This window comes from Mesoplodon densirostris, chromosome 15, assembly GCF_025265405.1.
Source record: "Mesoplodon densirostris isolate mMesDen1 chromosome 15, mMesDen1 primary haplotype, whole genome shotgun sequence".
Taxonomy (NCBI): Eukaryota; Metazoa; Chordata; class Mammalia; order Artiodactyla; family Ziphiidae; genus Mesoplodon; species Mesoplodon densirostris.
In genome coordinates, this window is record NC_082675.1 from 10,273,905 (window position 1) to 10,292,088 (window position 18,184).

The 18,184-nt window shown below is 45.4% G+C and overlaps 1 protein-coding gene and 1 pseudogene across 1 annotated transcript in view; one reads left to right on the top strand and one right to left on the bottom strand.

The window, feature by feature from the left end:
- CCDC60 (coiled-coil domain containing 60) overlaps positions 1-18,184 on the bottom strand; it is a 158,654-nt gene that overhangs the window by 70,378 nt on the left and 70,092 nt on the right. Inside the window, exon 2 of the mRNA XM_060119646.1 lies at positions 16,876-16,955. Coding sequence (XP_059975629.1) covers positions 16,876-16,955 — 80 coding nt within the window. The remainder of the gene's footprint in view (positions 1-16,875; positions 16,956-18,184) is intronic.
- Positions 690-1,739, top strand: LOC132502936 (heterogeneous nuclear ribonucleoprotein A1-like; annotated as a pseudogene).

Below are 18,184 nucleotides of genomic sequence, written 5' to 3' on the forward strand. Positions count from 1 at the left end.
CTAATCAAACCCTATGGGATTTGAGAGCTGTGATGGTGTGGATCAGTGAGACATCAGAAAGAACGGCTAGTACGGTCTCTAAGAGCTTGGAGGACCTGTTCTCGACAGTGACCCACTGTGGCAGTGAGGGGCAATGGAGGACACAGCACCAATTTTCTCCCTCCACCTCTGGGTGTGGAAGGTAACCAATAAAGCTGTTCATTAGACATTTCAAGGGGGAGGTGAAGCTCCTAGAGGGAGACACTTGACTTCCTGTGAAAAATTCATGTGATGGCTCCTATGGCTAGCTGGAAAAATATAAGAAGTGTGACTTAAATTTGTAGCCTCTCTATGTTACAAAAGAGATGGTCCTTATGATGCAGCTGCTCATATTCTAAATGCTTTCTGTGTACTAACTAATTTAATCTTAAAAACAATGTCCGAAAAGTATCTAGCTCTTTGTCTCTCAAGGCAAAGGACAAACTACAGCACCCTAAGCTTCTTAGTTGTATGCTCTCCAGCATTTGACTTTCCTTCCAATCAGACAGGAATGAGAAAACTCTGGGTCCCCGCACAGGTGATAAGAAAATCTCTCCTAAAGAATGGACAGCTTTTCTGCCCGTGGACGCCGCCAAGTAAGCATCGTTGACGTCTCCCCGACCTCCACTACTGTCGTGTCTAAGTCAGAGTCTCCCAAAGAGCCCAAACAGCTGTGGAAGCTCTTCATGGGAGGTTTGAGCTTTGAAACAACCAACGACAGTCTGGGGAGCCATTGTGAGCAGTGGGAAGCGCTCACAGACTGTGTGGTGATGAGGGATCCAAACACCAGGCGCTCCAGAGGCTTCGGGGTTGTCACATATGCCACTGTGGAGGACGTGGATGCGGCCACGAATGCAAGGCCACACGAGGTGGATGGGAGAGCTGTGGAACCAAAGAGGGCCGTCTCAAGGGAAGATTCTCAAAGACCTGGTGCTCACTTCACTGTGAAAAAGATTTTTGTTGGTGGCATTAAAGAAGACACTGACGAACATCACCTAAGAGGTTATTTTGAACAGTCTGGGAAAACGGAAGTGATTGAAGTCATGACTGACCAAGGCAGTGGCAAAAAGAGAGGCTTTGCTTTCATAACCTTTGAGGACCATGACTCCGTAGACAAGACTGTCATTCAGAAATACCACCCTGTGAATGGCCACAGCTGTGAAGTAAGGAAGGCCCTATCTAAGCGAGAGATGGCTAGTGCTTCATCCAGCCAAAGGGGTCGAAGTGGTTCTGGAAGCTTTGGTGGTGGTCGTGGAGGGGGTTTTGGTGGGAGTGACAACTTTGGTCATGGAGGAAACATCAGTGGCCCAGGTGGCTTTGGTGGCAGCCGCGGTGGCGGGGGCTATGGTGGCCGTGGAAACGGCTATAATGGATTTGGTAACGATGGAAGCCATTTTGGAGGTGGTGGAAGCTACAATGATTTTGGCAGTTACAACAATCAATCTTCAAATTTTGGACCCATGAAAGGAGGAAACTTTGGAGGCAGAAGTTCTGGCCCCTATGGTGGCGGAGGCCAATACTTTGCCAAACCCGAAACCAAGGTGCCTATGGTGGTTCCAGCAGCAGCAGTAGCTATGGCAGTGGCAGAAGGTTTTGATGACTGCCAGGAAACAAAGCTTAGCAGGAGAGGAGAGCCAGAGAAGTGACAGGGAAGCTGCAGTTTACAACAGATTTGTGAACTCAGCCAAGCACAGTGGTGGCAGGGCCTAGCTGCTACAAAGAAGACGCGTTGGAGACAATACTCATGTGTACGGGCAAAAAAGCTCAAGGACTATATTTGTGACTAATTGTATAACAGGTTATTTTAGTTTCTGTTCTGTGGAACGTGTAAAGCATTCCAACAAAGGGTTTTAATGTAGATTTTTTTTTTGCGCCCATGCTGTTGATTGCTAAATGTAATCATCTGATCATGATGCTGAATAAACGTGTCTTTTTTCAAAAAAAAAAAAAAAAAAAAAAAGAATGGACAGAATCCCAGTGGCGCGGTCAAGCAGTTGGAGTGAGGTATAAACACCAGCCATCAGGAACACTGACTGTGTTGCTTGTATGTGTGTCTAACACATGCAGTCCAAGTGCCAGACATATGCATCTTAACTCATTTACCCATCACAACCAAGTTTTATTATTATCCTCATTTTACAGAGGAGGGCAATGAGATTCAGAGAGATTAGGTAGCTTGCCCATATTCAAACAGTTTGTCAGTGGTGGAGCTGGGATTCAGGCTGGTTCCAAAAGCCATGACATACTACCTGTCAATACAGCAGATCAGGGGAGGGGTAGGTGACTGGAAAACTGGTTTTAAAGATGATTCTTGTGCTTATGCACTTCTGGAGTAGAACCATGAGGAAGTGTATACCTGTTGAAATATACCTACAAGCATTAATTTCGGAATAACAGGGTTTGAACTGCCTGCTGTTTTATTGTTATTATTGCTTTGTACTCCTGTGGGTCATGGGCTGGACCAATGCCCAAGCGTCACTTTTCTCACAGTGGGCTGCAGGCTGGTTCTGGGCCTGGCATCCTAAGTTTCGCTCCTGGGCACCGTACAGGTTCTCGGAGATGTGCTTGGTGAACTGGTGAGGTTTCTGACTTTTTAATATAATTTTATTTTATTTTACTTTTAAGTGAAATCATCACTGCAAAGCGTCAGTTAATATTACAGAGAAGATCCAGAAAAAGACGAGGTCAAAGGCTATAGTCTGTAGAGAACAAATGGAAGTTTTCCCTTGCATTGATAAAGGTGAATGGATTATAGGCTTTGGCAACAGGCTCATCTGAGTGAAAACCATCAGAACAATCACTTGTGGAGGGGCTGGGATTAAAGGGAGTGCTGAGCAAGACAAAGATTTTATGTGAAGAATCCTGGGAAGAGAAATGATCTCATAAATGCAGATTGGGTCTGCCTATGGGTCAGCTGGACATTGCCAGTAAATTTGGGGGGAGGGTTTATTTCATGACTATTTTTTGTTGTCATTTTGCTCTCCATAAACTGCTCTTTTGCTTCTGATGACTATGCTAAGGTGAAAGGGGCAAAAAGTCATGTCTGAGGTATTGTGAACCCCTTACACCCTGGTTTTTTTTTTTTTTTTTGCTTTGCTTTCATTTCTTATGGGAAAAGCTCATTTGTTTCAAGCATTTATGAACTAGCTATTTTCAGCAACTGAAACCCAGTATAAATCTAGAGGACTTCAGTTAAGGGTCAAGAACCTTAAAGCTGCATGCCCTAGGAATTTATCTTATGGAACTAGAGTATTAGAATGATGTAACTCTGAAGATGTCCATCTAAGCACTGTTTATATAACAGGAGAACAAATCAAAAACAACCAAGAAGTCCAATGATAGGAAATTGGTTAGATAAATTATGCTACATTCTTACACTGGAATATTATACAATCATTAAGATGGTTGTATTTGAGTGAATATTTGATATTAAAGACATTGCTATTTGTTTTAGATGTGATAATATTACTGTGGTTATGGTTTTAAAAAGAGTCCTTCTCTTCTTCTCTAGTCTTCTCCAGCCTTCTCCTAGATAGTTGTTTGAATATTTACGGATAAAATGATAAACGCTTCAGAATAATAGGGGAGGATGATGTGTAAATGAAACAAGATTGACTATAAGTTGATAATCATTGATCTGAGCAATGGGTACATAGAAGTTCATTGTATTGTTCTGTTCAAATACAGATACTTGAATATTTTCATACTAAAAAGTTTAAAAAATGAAATTGTGGATGTGCATTTATTGACATGGAAGATGTTGATAATCTATTGCTAAATAAAAAATCAGGTTACCAGGGGCCTCCCTGGTGGCGCAGTGGTTGAGAGTCCGCCTGCCGATGCAGGGGACACGGGTTCGTGCCCCGATCCCGGAGGATCCCACATGCCACGGAGCGGCTGGGCCCGCGAGCCATGGCCGCGGAGCCTGTGTGTCCGGAGCCTGTGCTCCGCAACGGGAGAGGCCACAGCAGTGAGAGGCCCGCGTACAGCAAAAAAAAAAACAAAACAAAACAAAAAAAAAAATCAGGTTACCAAATGGAATATGCAAAATGGTTTTTTTTTTTTGGTAAAAAAATACACATGTATATATAAAAATATTGATAAAAGTTGACATACCAAAAGATGAATAGGGATGATTCCTAGGTGATGTAATTGAGTGTGGTTCTATTACTTATTAATATCTACTTCTCTATATTTTCCAGTTTTTCTAAGTCATCTTATTTGTGTATTTTTAAAAGTTCTTTAAAATATAGGGCTCGGGAAACTGTTTGGCAGTATTGACTACAGCTGAGCCTATGCGAGCTCTGAGAGCCAACATTTCCACTTTTAGGTATGTTCCCAACAGAAATGCATACACACGTTCAGCCAAAAACATGCGTAAGAATGTTCACAGCAGCTCTCTTCATAATAGCCCTAAAGTGGAAACCACCCAAATGCCCATCAATCCCAGAACGAGTATGTTATGCTACCTTCACACAATGGAAACTGCCCAGAAACTGAAGGATTACAAACCCCAACTCTGTGAGGCAGTGTGGATAAATCTCAGAAACACAATATCCAATGGAAAAAAAAAACAAAAACAGATACAATAAGAGTGTCAACTGTACAATTTCACTTATGCAACGTTCAAAACAGGAGATACTAAATGTAAGTCCTAGAAGTCAGGAGAGTGATTTTCTTTGGGGTGGGATAGTGACTGGAAGGGACACAAAATGGTTTTCTGAGGGGCCTGGTAATGTTCCTTTTCTTGATGGGGGTGTGGGCTCCATGGGTGTGTTCATCTTGTGAAAATTTATTGAGCTGTAGGCTTAATGATTTGTGTGCTTTCCTGTATTATGTTATATTTCAATAAAAAGTTCCAAAAATTACAGGGCTTAATGCAGGCAGCATTTGCGCTAAGTAGTGGATTAGTGCTTTATTGTACAGCCTGTGGTGACATCCATTAGAATAATGGCTTGTTGCACAATCCCAATAGGAAGAGATTTCAAATTAATATGGAAATCCAGCACTAACAGCTGCATTTGCACAGCCTCCACTTACAAACTATCCATCCTCACTCCCCGCTCCTACCCGGTATCAGATTTGCTCCAATGGTCCCTTAAACACGGACCTCTGAGGTTCAGAATCTGGGATCGGGTGTGACATGCTGGATCTCGTGCTGAGCTCTGCCTGTAGCCCCATGACTAGGGACAGGGAGAAATCCGTGGGATCATGGTCATACTGTACAATAGCTACAGTCACTTGGGGAACATGAAGGATGTAACACACGCAGCTACCATTTATCAAGTATTTACCATGTGTCAGGCACTGTTCTAAAGTGCTTTATTAACTCATTTAATCCTCACAAGATCCCCGAGAGAGGAAGAAAGTATTTTTGCAGTCTCTACACTGGGTAATCAGAGAAATTAGGAAGGCTGTTCTCCACTATGTGGCTTGTAAGCCACAGAGCTGGGATTTGAACCCCAGCAGTCTGGCTCAAAGCCTGCATGGACTCACACGACGTGTCTGTGCTTACTGCTCTGAGCTAGGTTTCCTCGTGGCTCAGCCCGGCCGCCTGATCTTTTCAGGGATGCAACCCGCCACCTTCCATCCCCCCTGTCCCCTCAGCCTGATGCCTAAAAAAAAAGCCAGAGCGATTCTGAAACATGCATTCATTCATTCAACAAAAGTATTTATAAACACCAAGTACATTCCAGACACTGTGCTGGACACTGACAATATATTTGTGAGAAAGAGATATGGCCCCGGTTGTTAGGGAGCCTTTAATCTAGTGGTGGAAATGGCCATTATTCAAATAACTAAACAAAACTGCCAAATTATACACATTAAGCAAGAAGTACAACAAGGAACAAAGGCCCTAGAGTAGATGTGAGTTCCAGCTCTGCTACTAACACATCCTGTGATCTTGGACAAGGCAATTCCTCTCTCTGGGCTACGGTTTCCTCACCTGGGACATGGAGGCCTTAGACTAGATGATCAATTCCCAAACTGACTGTGGTAGTCAATATGCTACCACATCTGTGGGATGTTAATTTAGGATGCCTGTGCATGAGGACAAAACGTTCCATTGTCAGTTCAGTTGTGTTTTCATAACCTCTCTCTTCTTGTTATTCAAGCTTTTATTTCTGGACACATATTCCAGGGGATGCTGGGGTATGCCACCCAGAATCCCCCTTCTAGACAGAGGCCCCCATTTCTCCATGTGCTGGTGTCTGCTGAGGGCTCACAGCTGAGCTCTTTCCCGGGATCTGTCATCAAATAAAAGGAGCTGCTTCAATAAAGGGTACGCCCCTCCTTACAGGAAACCTGCATTCAGCGACTGGTTCCTCCATGAACGAAGGTCTGGTCCTCTTGCCTCTAAAGCTGGGATATCTCAGAATGGCCATCCCAGCTCCAGAGCTCCCTGTGGGATCATCTGAAGTTTGCGCTGTGATTGCTCCTTAGCTCAACTTCTCCCTCTGCCCATCCTGCTGCCCTTACTTGCTTACAGGTGTTGCTCCTAAGAGCACTTCCCAATGAACAACCTGCACGAAAATCTCCAGCTCAGAGTCTGTCCCAGGGAAACTGACCTACAGCAGTTAGGTGCAAGAGTGATCCTCAGAAGTAGACTCTAAAATGGGATTTTGGATCAGTCTCCCAAGGCAATAGAAATAAAAGCAAAAATAAACAAATGGGACCTAATCGAACTTGTAAGCTTCTGCACAGCAAAGAAAACCATCAACAAAACAAATGGACAACTTGCAGAACGGGAGAAAAGATTTGCAAATGACGCCACTGACAAGGGGTTAATATCCAAAATATACAAACAGCTCATACAACTCAGTATCAAAAAAGCAAATAACCCAATCAGAAATGGGCAGAAGACCTAAATAGACATTTCTCCAAAGAATACATCCGGATGGTCAATAGGCACATAAAATATTCAACATCACTAATTATTATAGAAATGCAAATCAAAACCAGAGTGAGGGATCGCCTCACACTGGTCAGAATGGCCATCATCAAAAAGTCTACAAATAATAAATGGTGGAGAGGGTGTGGAGAAAAGGAAACCCTCCTCCACTGTTGGTGGGAATGTAAATTGGTGCAGCCACTATAGAAAACAGTATGGAGGTTCCTTAAAAAACTAAAAATAGATCTACCATATGACCCAGCAATTCCACTACTGGGTATGTATCTGGAAAAAATGAAAACTCTAATTCGAAAAGACACATTCACCCCAATGTTCACAACGACACTAGTTACAATAGCCAAGACACAGAAGCAACCCAAGTGCTCATTAATGGATTGGCTTAAAAAGATGTGGTACATATATACAATGGAATATTACTCAGCCGTAAAAAAGAATGGAATATTACCATTTGCAGCAACATGAATGGGCCTAGAGAATATTATGCTTAGTGAAATAAGTCAGACAGAGAAAGAAAGTACTATATGATATCACATATGTGGAATCTAACAAATACTACAAATGAATCTATATACAAAACAGAAACAGACTCATAGACACAGAAAACAAACTTAGGGTTACCAAAGGGGAATGGGAGGGGAGGGAGGAATAAATTAGGCACATGGGATTAACAGATACACACTACTATACATAAAATAGATAAACAACAAGGATTTACTGTAGAGCACAGGGAATTTTACCCAATAGCTTGTAATAGCCTATAATGGAATATAATCTGCAAAAAGAAAAGATGGAATTTTGTAGCTGGATTAACCACCATCCATCTGGCATTGAGGACCTGACCTGGTGGCGTGCTGAGCCAAGCCACACCAGCTTGTGAGCGTGGACTGTGGACATCTCTTCCCAACCACACATTCAGTGCCATCACATTAGTAGCTTGCGGCTGGCTATGGTGGGAGTATTTACACCACAGAAATGAGCACATACAACATATCAAGATTCCCCCCCCACACACTGAAGGGTGGGGTGTTAAACACGGGCCAGCAAGCCACCCAGCCCGTCTCCGGCAGTAGGTGCAGTAGTGAGTGGCCCTGGCAGGTTGCGGAAAGAGCAGCCATCAGCACTCTCAGCAGGGAAGACGGGACCAGACACCCGCGGGAGGCGCTGCATGGGCTGGTGCAACATCTCGAGCTGTTGAGAGGTCTGCGGGAGGTGACGGTAACAAAGACTGTGGAGCTAGATGGCTGTTGTGCGGGGTCTACTGGTGCACCAGAGAAGGTAATAAAAGAGTGAGCGTGGGAAATCACCAATTCAAGGTGAAGCGTGAAAGCTAGAGAGCCTCTTGGCACGTGTAACATTCCCTGCGACACAGTTATGATCCCAGTTATAACCCATCATAAGGTGGAAGCGGTACACCTGGAATCAGGCACGAGCAGGGTCAGAGGGCACAATTCAGGTGCATGAGCGGTGGTGCAGACTCCTGTGTCACCCACCGGCAACGCTGCACCATCCTATGCTTCCACTGTCTGACGGCGCCCCCAACTAGACCACGGCACACAAGTCTCCATCTGAGACTGCTTCCCTAGTGACCCATCCTGCAACACATATTAAACATCAGTGGATTTTATATCCAGACTTTTATCTAGTTTTTTTCCCTCATTCACAGTGTCTAATCTGCCACGTAGCCAGAAATGGAAGTCCATGGTTTAAAAATTAGCCAATGCTGAGCTATGTGCATTTAAGTAGACTTCCTTACTACAGAACTTTACAGAACTTTGAAATTCTACTGTGAATTGGGAATCTCTGAGGTGGGGATAGAGTTCACAGCATTTTCCAAACATATGTGACCACAGAACACTTTTCTTCAGAGTGCATCTTGTAGGATGGGTGCTCAGCTCAACATACAAGGGGAAACTTTGGAGAAGGCGACCTGTTCTCTTCAAGAGCTAAAATCCAGGGTGTCTCCTAAAACCATGAGCTCCCTCTGCTCGTGGTCTGGGGGAACTGAGGTCAACATTACTGCAGTGATACTGAAAATGATGGAAGAGTAACAGTTGTCACTCATTGTCAGTATTTTATCTCCTGGCATTTCCTCTCTGAATGTAGCTGATATAGACTCTCCCTCTGGTAAAAAAAAAAAAAAAAAAAAAGGGATGCAAATGAAACAAACTCTGACCTGGATAATATCCCCTCCATTCCCTCCCAGCTCTGGGGAAGCCAAATATAGCGTGAGGTCTTTGTTTTAAATAACAGACCGTCTCTTTTTCTTCCTCTGTCTCTTAAACACACACACACACACACACGTGCACGTGCACACATTTAATCAATAGGGTAAATTCACCTTAGGACCTATATACCTAAAAGTTTTGTAGGGTACTGCAGAACTGAGTTAAATCATTTTTTTGCCCCCAGGAGAGAAGCATATATTGTCTGTACTATGCAGGCTTCCCCTGAAATGGTGAGGAACATGCTTTTGCACGGTCCAAGACCACTGAGGTCTAGGGAACAGAAGATGTCAGCCTGAGGTCTTCTAGCTTGTCACACATGGCTGGAACTCTGAGTTCCCTGGTCTTGCCTCTGTTTTCAGATCACTGGAGGAGCAAAGGGAAGGAAGTGAAGCAGAACAGGAGATTTTACGCACATTGTCTCCTTTCGTCCTCACCAAAAAAATCCTTGAAAGAAGGCATTGATTCCATTCTACAGATGAGAGGTAGTTTTAGAGAAGTAAAATGACCAGGCTGAGGTCACTCAGCTGATGAGTGACAGGACGGGGTTTCTTTGCTTCCAACGCTCATGCCCTTCATTGCTGCCCTTGAGTATCTGCAGACAGTCTCAGGACAACCAGCTTAAAGACAACAACTACCTTTTATCGATCTCCTCCTACATTCTTCACCCATATCTGCCCCCGCAAATCCCAACAACTGTGTGAAGCAGACTTCTTATCCCTGCAACGCATCCCATAGATAAAGAAACCAAGCTCTACAGAAGTGAACTGATTCGTTCATGGCCACCCCCAGGTAGTAACTGGTCGAGTCAAGATTTGAACCCACAGCTGACTCCAAAGCCAGTGCACTTTCAACTATACTGTGTGAACCCTCCAAGCCTGGCTATAAGCCTGAGAACACTGCCTGTCACCTGGGAAAGGATTTCAGAAAACAGAGTTTTGTGCAAACCTTTGTGTAACAAAAGGTTCAAGGGTTCAAGATATTTTGATGCTTAAATTTGAAAACACGGTCTTCTAGTTGAGTTCCTTTTTAATGTGGGATCCTCTTATCCACCCTCAGTGGAGAGGGGTACAAGAAAAGCAGAGGAGAAAACTTGCCCTAGAACTATAGTTAACTAGAGGTGTCAAAGACACACGAAGATACCAGTAACAAAGAAAAAGTAGGTACAGCCTCTGGGTCACGTTCAAGATGATAAAAATGCAATTAACTCGAGCCAGGTTCCTCCAGCCCACAGCAGTGACCTACCCTTTGGGTGTCCGGCTGTGTTGATCATTTCTGGGCTAAGGACAGGGCCAAGTCCTTTCCTTCATGGAACATGCCGGGGACTCATTAATGTCCACCCGCTGGCTGCAGGGCATGGGGAGGATGTAAAGTGGGGGAACTAAGGTCTTCTGTGAATGATTCATAAGGTACCATTCAGAAGGCTTAACTTTGTCCGCATTCCAAAGTATTGACCAGCATATAAATCCATGATGTTAAACAATGCTGCGGCTTTGAGGCAAGTCTCAAGTCTGGGGAGGGGGCAGTGGGAAGAATCAGGCTTAAACTTTGAAATGAAGAAGTTCTGGGCTATAGGCTACAGATGTGGAGGTCCTGGGTGTTGAGTGATGAGACGCAGAAGCCATTGAGAACCGTCAGTAAATGTCAGAGGTCAACAATTTTTCAACTGTTTAAATTCACTGATTAAGATCAGCCTCATTTATGAAGGGATTTGAGTGAGGTTTGTTCTCCTGCTGGTCTCTTACACTCCCTCCCTCATTTTGGATTAATAAGATGCCATATTATAGATACCAAAGTCTCCTTTTGAGTCTTCTAATTTAGAGATGACAAAGAAATTACATCCTGTTTAACAACTCTAATTAGTGGTGGTAGCTGCCTAGAGTGCTGGATTGAGAGGACTTTTGAGACCAAGTCTGGGCTCAAATGGAAAGAGTGCTGTGATCCATTAGTAATGTCTGCCTTGGACACAGGAGAAAGGAGTGGGGGTACATGTGCCACCCATCTAGATTTAACTTTTAATTAAATTATTCATTTCATCTCTTTTTGTTTCAAGAAGAGAAGTTCACTCCACCTACCAGCTTAGACACAAACCATAACCCAAAGGGAATGTCCCTTATTAAACACCATTAACTCATAAAGCAGTTCAGCAACAGAGTGGGATGATCAAAGTGTCACATTTCCTCTGGATTCCTCTGTCTTTATAGACTAAGAAGTCATTTTAGTCATCGGGGTCCTTGGTTGCCAAGCTATTCCACTCAAGAGGGGTTTATTGTAAGAGTACATATAGGGGAGATAAAGGGTTTGAAAACTCTTGTGGCAATCCAAGATGAGGAACTCAAAGAGGAATTGGAGATTTTCTCCGAAAAGAGCTTCAGGGACCTCAGTAGCAGGATCTGAAAGTCTTCAGGTTGAGTCTTGACAGGACGTCGGGCTCTCTTCTCTTAGGTTGCTGTCTTCTCCTCTAACTTCCCACTCGGCTCCTTCATCTTCCCTCTCTTTGCCCCTCACGCCCTGGTTCCCTATAGCTCTCCACGCCTCTCTGGTCCCCGTTCCTCAGAGCCTTGTAGCTTCTCCCCTCACTGCTACCTGCTTGATTCTTGACGTGGCTTCCACTTTACATTCCCAAGAGGTAGACTCTGATTTGTACAAATTAACTTTTGGGAAACTAGCTCATGTCTCAAAGGCTAGCTCAGAATTGGCTATCTGACTGTGGTCGACTGAAAGAAATGACCCCAAATCTCCACCCTTTTGCAAGGAGACTTTGCAGATCTTCCCATCAAGAAGTGGAGTCTATTCCCCCACCTTTTAAAAAAAATAATAAATTTATTTATTTATTTATTTTTTGCTGCTTTGGGTCTTTGTTGCTGCGCACAGCCTTTCTCTTTGTGGCGAGCGGGGGCTACTCTTTTTTTTTTTTTTTTTTTTTTTTTTTTTGTGGTATGCGGGCCTCTCACTGCTGTGGCCTCCCCCGTTGCGGAGCACAGGCTCCGGACGCGCAGGCTCCGGACGCGCAGGCTCAGCGGCCATGGCTCACGGGCCCAGCCGCTCCGCGGCATATGGGATCCTCCCAGACCGGGGCACGAACCCGTATCCCCTGCATCGGCAGGCGGACTCTCAACCACTTGCGCCACCAGGGAGGCCCGGGGGCTACTCTTTGTTGCGGTGTGCAGGCTTCTCATCATGGTGGCCTCTCTTGTTGTGGAGCATGGGCTCTAGGCGCATGGGCTTCAGTAGTTGTGGCTCGCAGGGCTCTAGCGCACAGGCTCAGTAGTTGTGGCTCACGGGCTCTAGAGCGCAGGCTCAGTAGTTGTGGCTCACGGGGCTCTAGGCACACAGGCTCAGTAGTTGTGGCTCACGGGCTCTAGAGTGCAGGCTCAGTAGTTGTGGCCCATGGGCTTAGTTGCTCCACAGCGTGTGGGATCTTCCTGGACTAGGGCTCAAACCCATGTCCCCTGCATTGGCAGGCAGATTCTTAACCACTGCACCACCAGGGAAGTCCCTATTCCTCCTTTTTTTAAAAAAAATTATTTATTTATTTATTTATTTTTGTCTGTGTTGGGTCTGCATTTCTGTGTGAGGGCTTTCTCCAGTTGCAGCGAGCGGGGGCCACTCTTCATCACGGTGCGTGGGCCTCTCACTGTTGTGGCCTCTGCCTTTGCGGAGCACAGGCTCCAGGTGCGCAGGCTCAGTAGTTGTGGCTCACGGGCTTAGTTGCTCTGTGGCATGTGGGATCTTCCCAGATCAGGGCTCAAACCCATGTCCCCTGCACTGGCAGGTGGATTCTTAACCACTGCGCCACCAGGGAAGTCCCTATTCCCCCACCATTTTTTAAAAATTTATTTATTTGTTTATTTTTGTCTGTGTCGGGTCTTCATTTCTGTGTGAGGGCTTTCTCCAGTTGCAGCAAGCGGGGGCCACTCTTCATCACGGTGCGCAGGCCTCTCACTGTTGCGGCCTCTCCCTTTGCGGAGCACAGGCTCCAGATGTGCAGGCTCAGTAGTTGTGGCACACAGGTTTAGTTGCTCCGGGGCATGTGGGATCTTCCCAGACCAGGGCTCAAACCCATGTCCCCTGCACTGGCAGGCGGATTCTTAACCATTGTGCCACCAGGGAAGCCCCTCCCCCACCTTTAATCTGGGCTGGATTTGTGACTTGCTATGGTCACAAGAATACGGTGGAAGTGATGTTTTGCCAGTTCTTAGCATAAATCTTCAGAGGCTTCACACACTTCCATTCTCTCTCAGAATCCTGCTATGGTGAGAACAAGGCCTGATTGACCTGCTTGAGAATGTGACACCATGCTGTTAGGGCCAAGGCCATCCTAGACCTCCCTATGGCTGGTTATCCTCCAAACCATAGGAGAGAGCCCAGCCAAGATCAGCAAAGTCACCTCCCTAACCCTCAGCTGAGGACAGACACTCAAGGGAGACCAGCTGAGATCAGAGAACCTCCCAACTGAATTATAGACTCATAAACACTAATATATGTGACTGTTTTAAGTCACTAACTTTTTGAGGTGACTTGTTATGTGGTGATAGCTAACTGATACAATGACTGCAAGTAAATCTCTGAACTTGGCTGAATCTCAGTTTTCTCATCTGAGAAATGGAGCAAAAAGAACTTTCCTGCCTGCCTCAGGGAAGATTTTTAAGATACGATGCAATATAAACTTTAGCAAATATTTATTGAGTGCTTCTCTATGCTAAGAACTGCGCTAGACCCTGGGGATTCCCAGAACAGACTGACCCTGTTGCAGGACAACATTAACACCTTCTCCTCCCAGCCATAGGCCATTCCCCAATAAGGCAGAGTGGACACTCCAGCTTGAAGGCAGTGGAAGAGGGAGACCAGCCTGATGGAGGCAGCAATGGGCCAGCCATCTCATCAACTGGTTTATCCCACAGATTTACACGTAAGCCATATCCCTCCCTCACTTTCCCTAAGTTAATGTGCAGGGCTTCCCCCTTATTTTTAACTTCTAAGTTCCAGGGATGGACAACAGAATTAATTCATCCCATCACTAAACACTCGGGGACCATGACAGTGGACATGATATTTTCTAGGTTAGGAGACATCTTAAATCCCAGTGAGGGCGGAAGAGATAAAAACATGTTGATCCCGCCTTCTCCCTTGTCTCCCACATCTGATCTCATCCTGCGCCTCCAAACAAATCCCGAATCCACCCACTTCTCTCCAATTCACTGCTATTTGCCTGATCCAAGCCATCGACATCTCTTACCACAGCCTTTCTACTGGTCCCTATGCAGCCAATGTAATGTTCTTTTAAAGATCAGATCATATCCTTCTCTTGTTCAGAACCCTCCAACAGGTTCTCACTGCACTGAGACTAAAACCCAAACTTTTCGCCATGGCCTGTGAGGCCCGAGGCCCTGTGGGCCCATCTCCCTCACTCTGGTCCAGCCACGCTGGTCTTCTTTCTGCTTCTCCAGCGTTTCTGGTCTGTCCCAGCTTTGGCACCCATCCATCTGTTGTCCTGTGAAATACTCGGTTCAGGCATCACTGTTCAGGTGTCCGCCCATGGCCCCCTTTACAAAACTACTCCCTCTGACGACTCTTTTTTTTTTTTTTTTTGCCTTACGCGGGCCTCTCACCGTTGTGGCCTCTCCCGTTGCGGAGCACAGGCTCCAGACGTGCAGGCTCAGCGGCCATGGCTCATGGGCCCAGCCGCTCCGCGGCATGTGGGATCCTCCCAGACCGGTGCACGAACCCGTGTCCCCTGCGTTGGCAGGCGGACTCTAAACCACTGCGCCACCAGGGAAGCCCCCTCTGACCACTCTTGCTAAGACAGCACTTGCTCCCCCCATCACTGCCACTGCTACAGACAGGTACGCTTCGGAGTGGCTGCAGGTCGGGTTCCAGACCACTGCAGTAAAGTGCGTATCGCAATAAAGTGAGTCACAGTTTTTTGGTTTCCCATTGCGTATAAAGTTATGTTTACACTACATTGTAGTGTCTTAAGTGGGCAATTGCATTATATCTAAAAAAAAAAAGTACATATCTTAATTAAAAAATACTTTACTGCTAAAGAAGGCTAAGCATCCTCTGAGCCTTCAGTGAGTCCTAATCTTTTGCAAGAGTCACATCAAAGATCACTGATCACAGATCACCGTCCACATATAGTAAAAATGCAGTGTGCACATTCCTGGCATCCTTTCCTCTTCTTATGAGAATATCAATCCTGTTGGATTAGGTCCCACCTGTCGGACCTCACTTAACCTTTATTACCTCTTCAGTGGCCCTCTCTGCAAATACAATCACGTTGAGGGTTGGGGCTTTGACATACGGATTTTGGGGGGACACAATTCAATCTGTAACAACTACTGAGCACTTGAAATGTGGTTGGTCTAAACAGATATATGTTCTAAGTGCAACATACACTGTGGATTTTCACCATTCATCATTTTTCATCACATGTTCAAAACAGACTATAAAGTATCTCATTAATACCTTTTTATATTGATTCCATGTCAAATGACAATACTTCGGATCAATTTAGCTAAATAAAATATATTATTAGAATTACTTTCACTTGTTTTTTTTCCCACTTTTTTTTTAGTGTGGCTACTGAAAAAATTTAAATTACATGAACAGGTCACATTATGTTTCTGCTGGACACTGGGTGTCCAGAGACCCTCTCAGAGCCGATGCAGCCACCCTTCCTGTGGTCGGTGGGGAAATATTGTTCTCTGGGGCCCTATCCTGATGCCCCCCTTAGTCTCCTTCATCCCTTTCCTTCTCCCCCGTTTCAAAAGCCCACACCTTCCTGCCTCTTCTTGGGCTGTCATCCATTCTGTCAAAGCCGTGTGGGGAGGAGATGCAGGTGCGCAGTGAAGGAAGAGCTTCCAGACCATGGAGGTGAAGAAGGAAGCATCTCGCTGTGATTCTTACAAGGGTCTGGCTCAGAGTGGGAGACACGTGAGATAAGCAGACCCTCCGCGCTGCATGTATCACCCCCGCTTAGCGTGTCTCTTACGTGTTTTGCGTTAAAAGAATCTCCATCTCTTACTCCGCCTTGAGTTGCTTGGCCAAAAGCCCCATTTATGACCCCACCTTGAGGAGAAAGAAATCCCACCTCACGCCAAGAGATGAAAAAGGTATGGTCCTAGACCTCAGTCTGCTCACGCTATCACGCTATGGAGGAAGGAATTGATGGGGTGGAAAAAGGTACAAATGGCATTGTCTTCAAGGCTACGGCACTTTTATGCATTATTTCACCCAGTCCTTCTAACAACCTCATACTATATTCACTTTACAGTTAAGGAAACAGAGGCTCAGGGAGGTTAAGTAACTCTTCCAGTGTCACCAGCTGGCAGGTAGCAGGACCAGTATTTGAGACCAAGTCGATCTGACTCTCGGCTACCACACTGTGGGCGTGCAGTAAAAAGGGAAGAGTCTTCTGGAGCATAAGGGAACTCTCTTGAGTTGGATTCAGTCCAAGAAAGGAAAGCAGAGGGAATTCTAGGCATGGGACTGCCCTGAGCAAGAATGGGTAGGTCGGTCTGGTGCAGGTACTCCCTGAAGAGTCCAACCAAGAAATGGGTCTCATCCCTAGTCCTTACAGGGCTACCCTCCTGCAAATCTCCTGCTTAATGTTCAGGGTTGAGGGGCACTGAGACTCGGCAAAGACTCACAGGCATCACCCCATAGCCTGCTTGTCCCTATTGGGCTGTCTGTGGGTCATTCAGTGCAGGGCTCACTCACCGGCTTCGTGTAAGGTCTTTCTTGAGGTTTATCATATCCTTCTCCATATACTTGATCCTCCTCACTGGTTTGTCTGGGACCTGAGGGAAGTCAAGAAGTGAAAGCAGTGTTAGTACAACCGTTCAAAGCGGAGCCAGGCCGCAGGAGGCTCATGCATTCATGTGAGATGTCTGATCAGCTTGGAGGGGTCCTTAGGCAGCACAGCATCCTTTTTTCCACCAAAAGAGAGGCCTTGTGGCACACTGGAAACAGCAAGGGCTTTGGAGACAGACGAACCTGAGCTCTGATCCTCATTCTGTCTGGTGACCGCCTGCGTGACCTTGGACAAATTACTCAACATCTCTGGGCCCTAATTTCTTCAGCAGAAGAACAGGGGAATAATTCCTACTTTGTTGTGATGATTAAATTAATCGCTAAATTCCTGACTCATGGCAAGCATCTGAAAAATGGAAGCTTCTATTATGAGCGTTAGACTCAAAGTAAAGCAAAAAATTAAATGTTGAGGGCTTCCCTGGTGGCGCAGTGGTTGAGAGTCCGCCTGCCGATGCAGGGGACACGGGTTCGTGCGCCGGTCCGGGAAGATCCTACATGCCGCAGAGTGGCTGGGCCCATGAGCCATGGCCGCTGAGCCTGTGCATCCGGAGCCTGTGCTCTGCAACAGGAGAGGCCACAGCAGTGAGAGGCCCGCGTACCGCAAAAAAAAAAAAAAAAAAAAAAAAAATTAAATGTTGATAATCATTGTTGTAAAGTGGCACAGGTAGCTGATTTAGAGAGCTTGAATTCTGTCAATATAAAGATGCAAATGTACTTTGCCCCCGCCCTCACTGCTCCCCTAGCAGGATTTTATGAGTGAATTATCCAGGTAATTGTTCATGGGTTTTTCTTTCCCTCTTCTCTATTCATTTGCCTTTCTTAGACATCAGGGAAACCTCACAAGACTTAAATGTATTACTCAGAGGTGTATATCAGGTCAATATAAAGAAGAGAGTTAAATTAACTATATTGTAATACAAAAGTCACTTTTCTCAGCTACCAATTTGGTGAACAATAGCAAGACTATTATCTGGATTATCGTGTCGTGAAATTAATTCCTGCAATACTGTTTTTTTTTTAAATGAAAGGAAATGACAAGAAATTATGGGGAAATGGATGCTTTCAAATGAAACTGTGGGAGAATACCTTGTAATGACTTTTCTGAAGGGCAATTCCTCAGTGCATACTAAATGTTGCAAAAGCAGGCTTGCCCTTGGTCTAATGATGCTTCTGCTGTCAAGCATCTTATGGGAACATCCTGCATGGGCACAGAGGT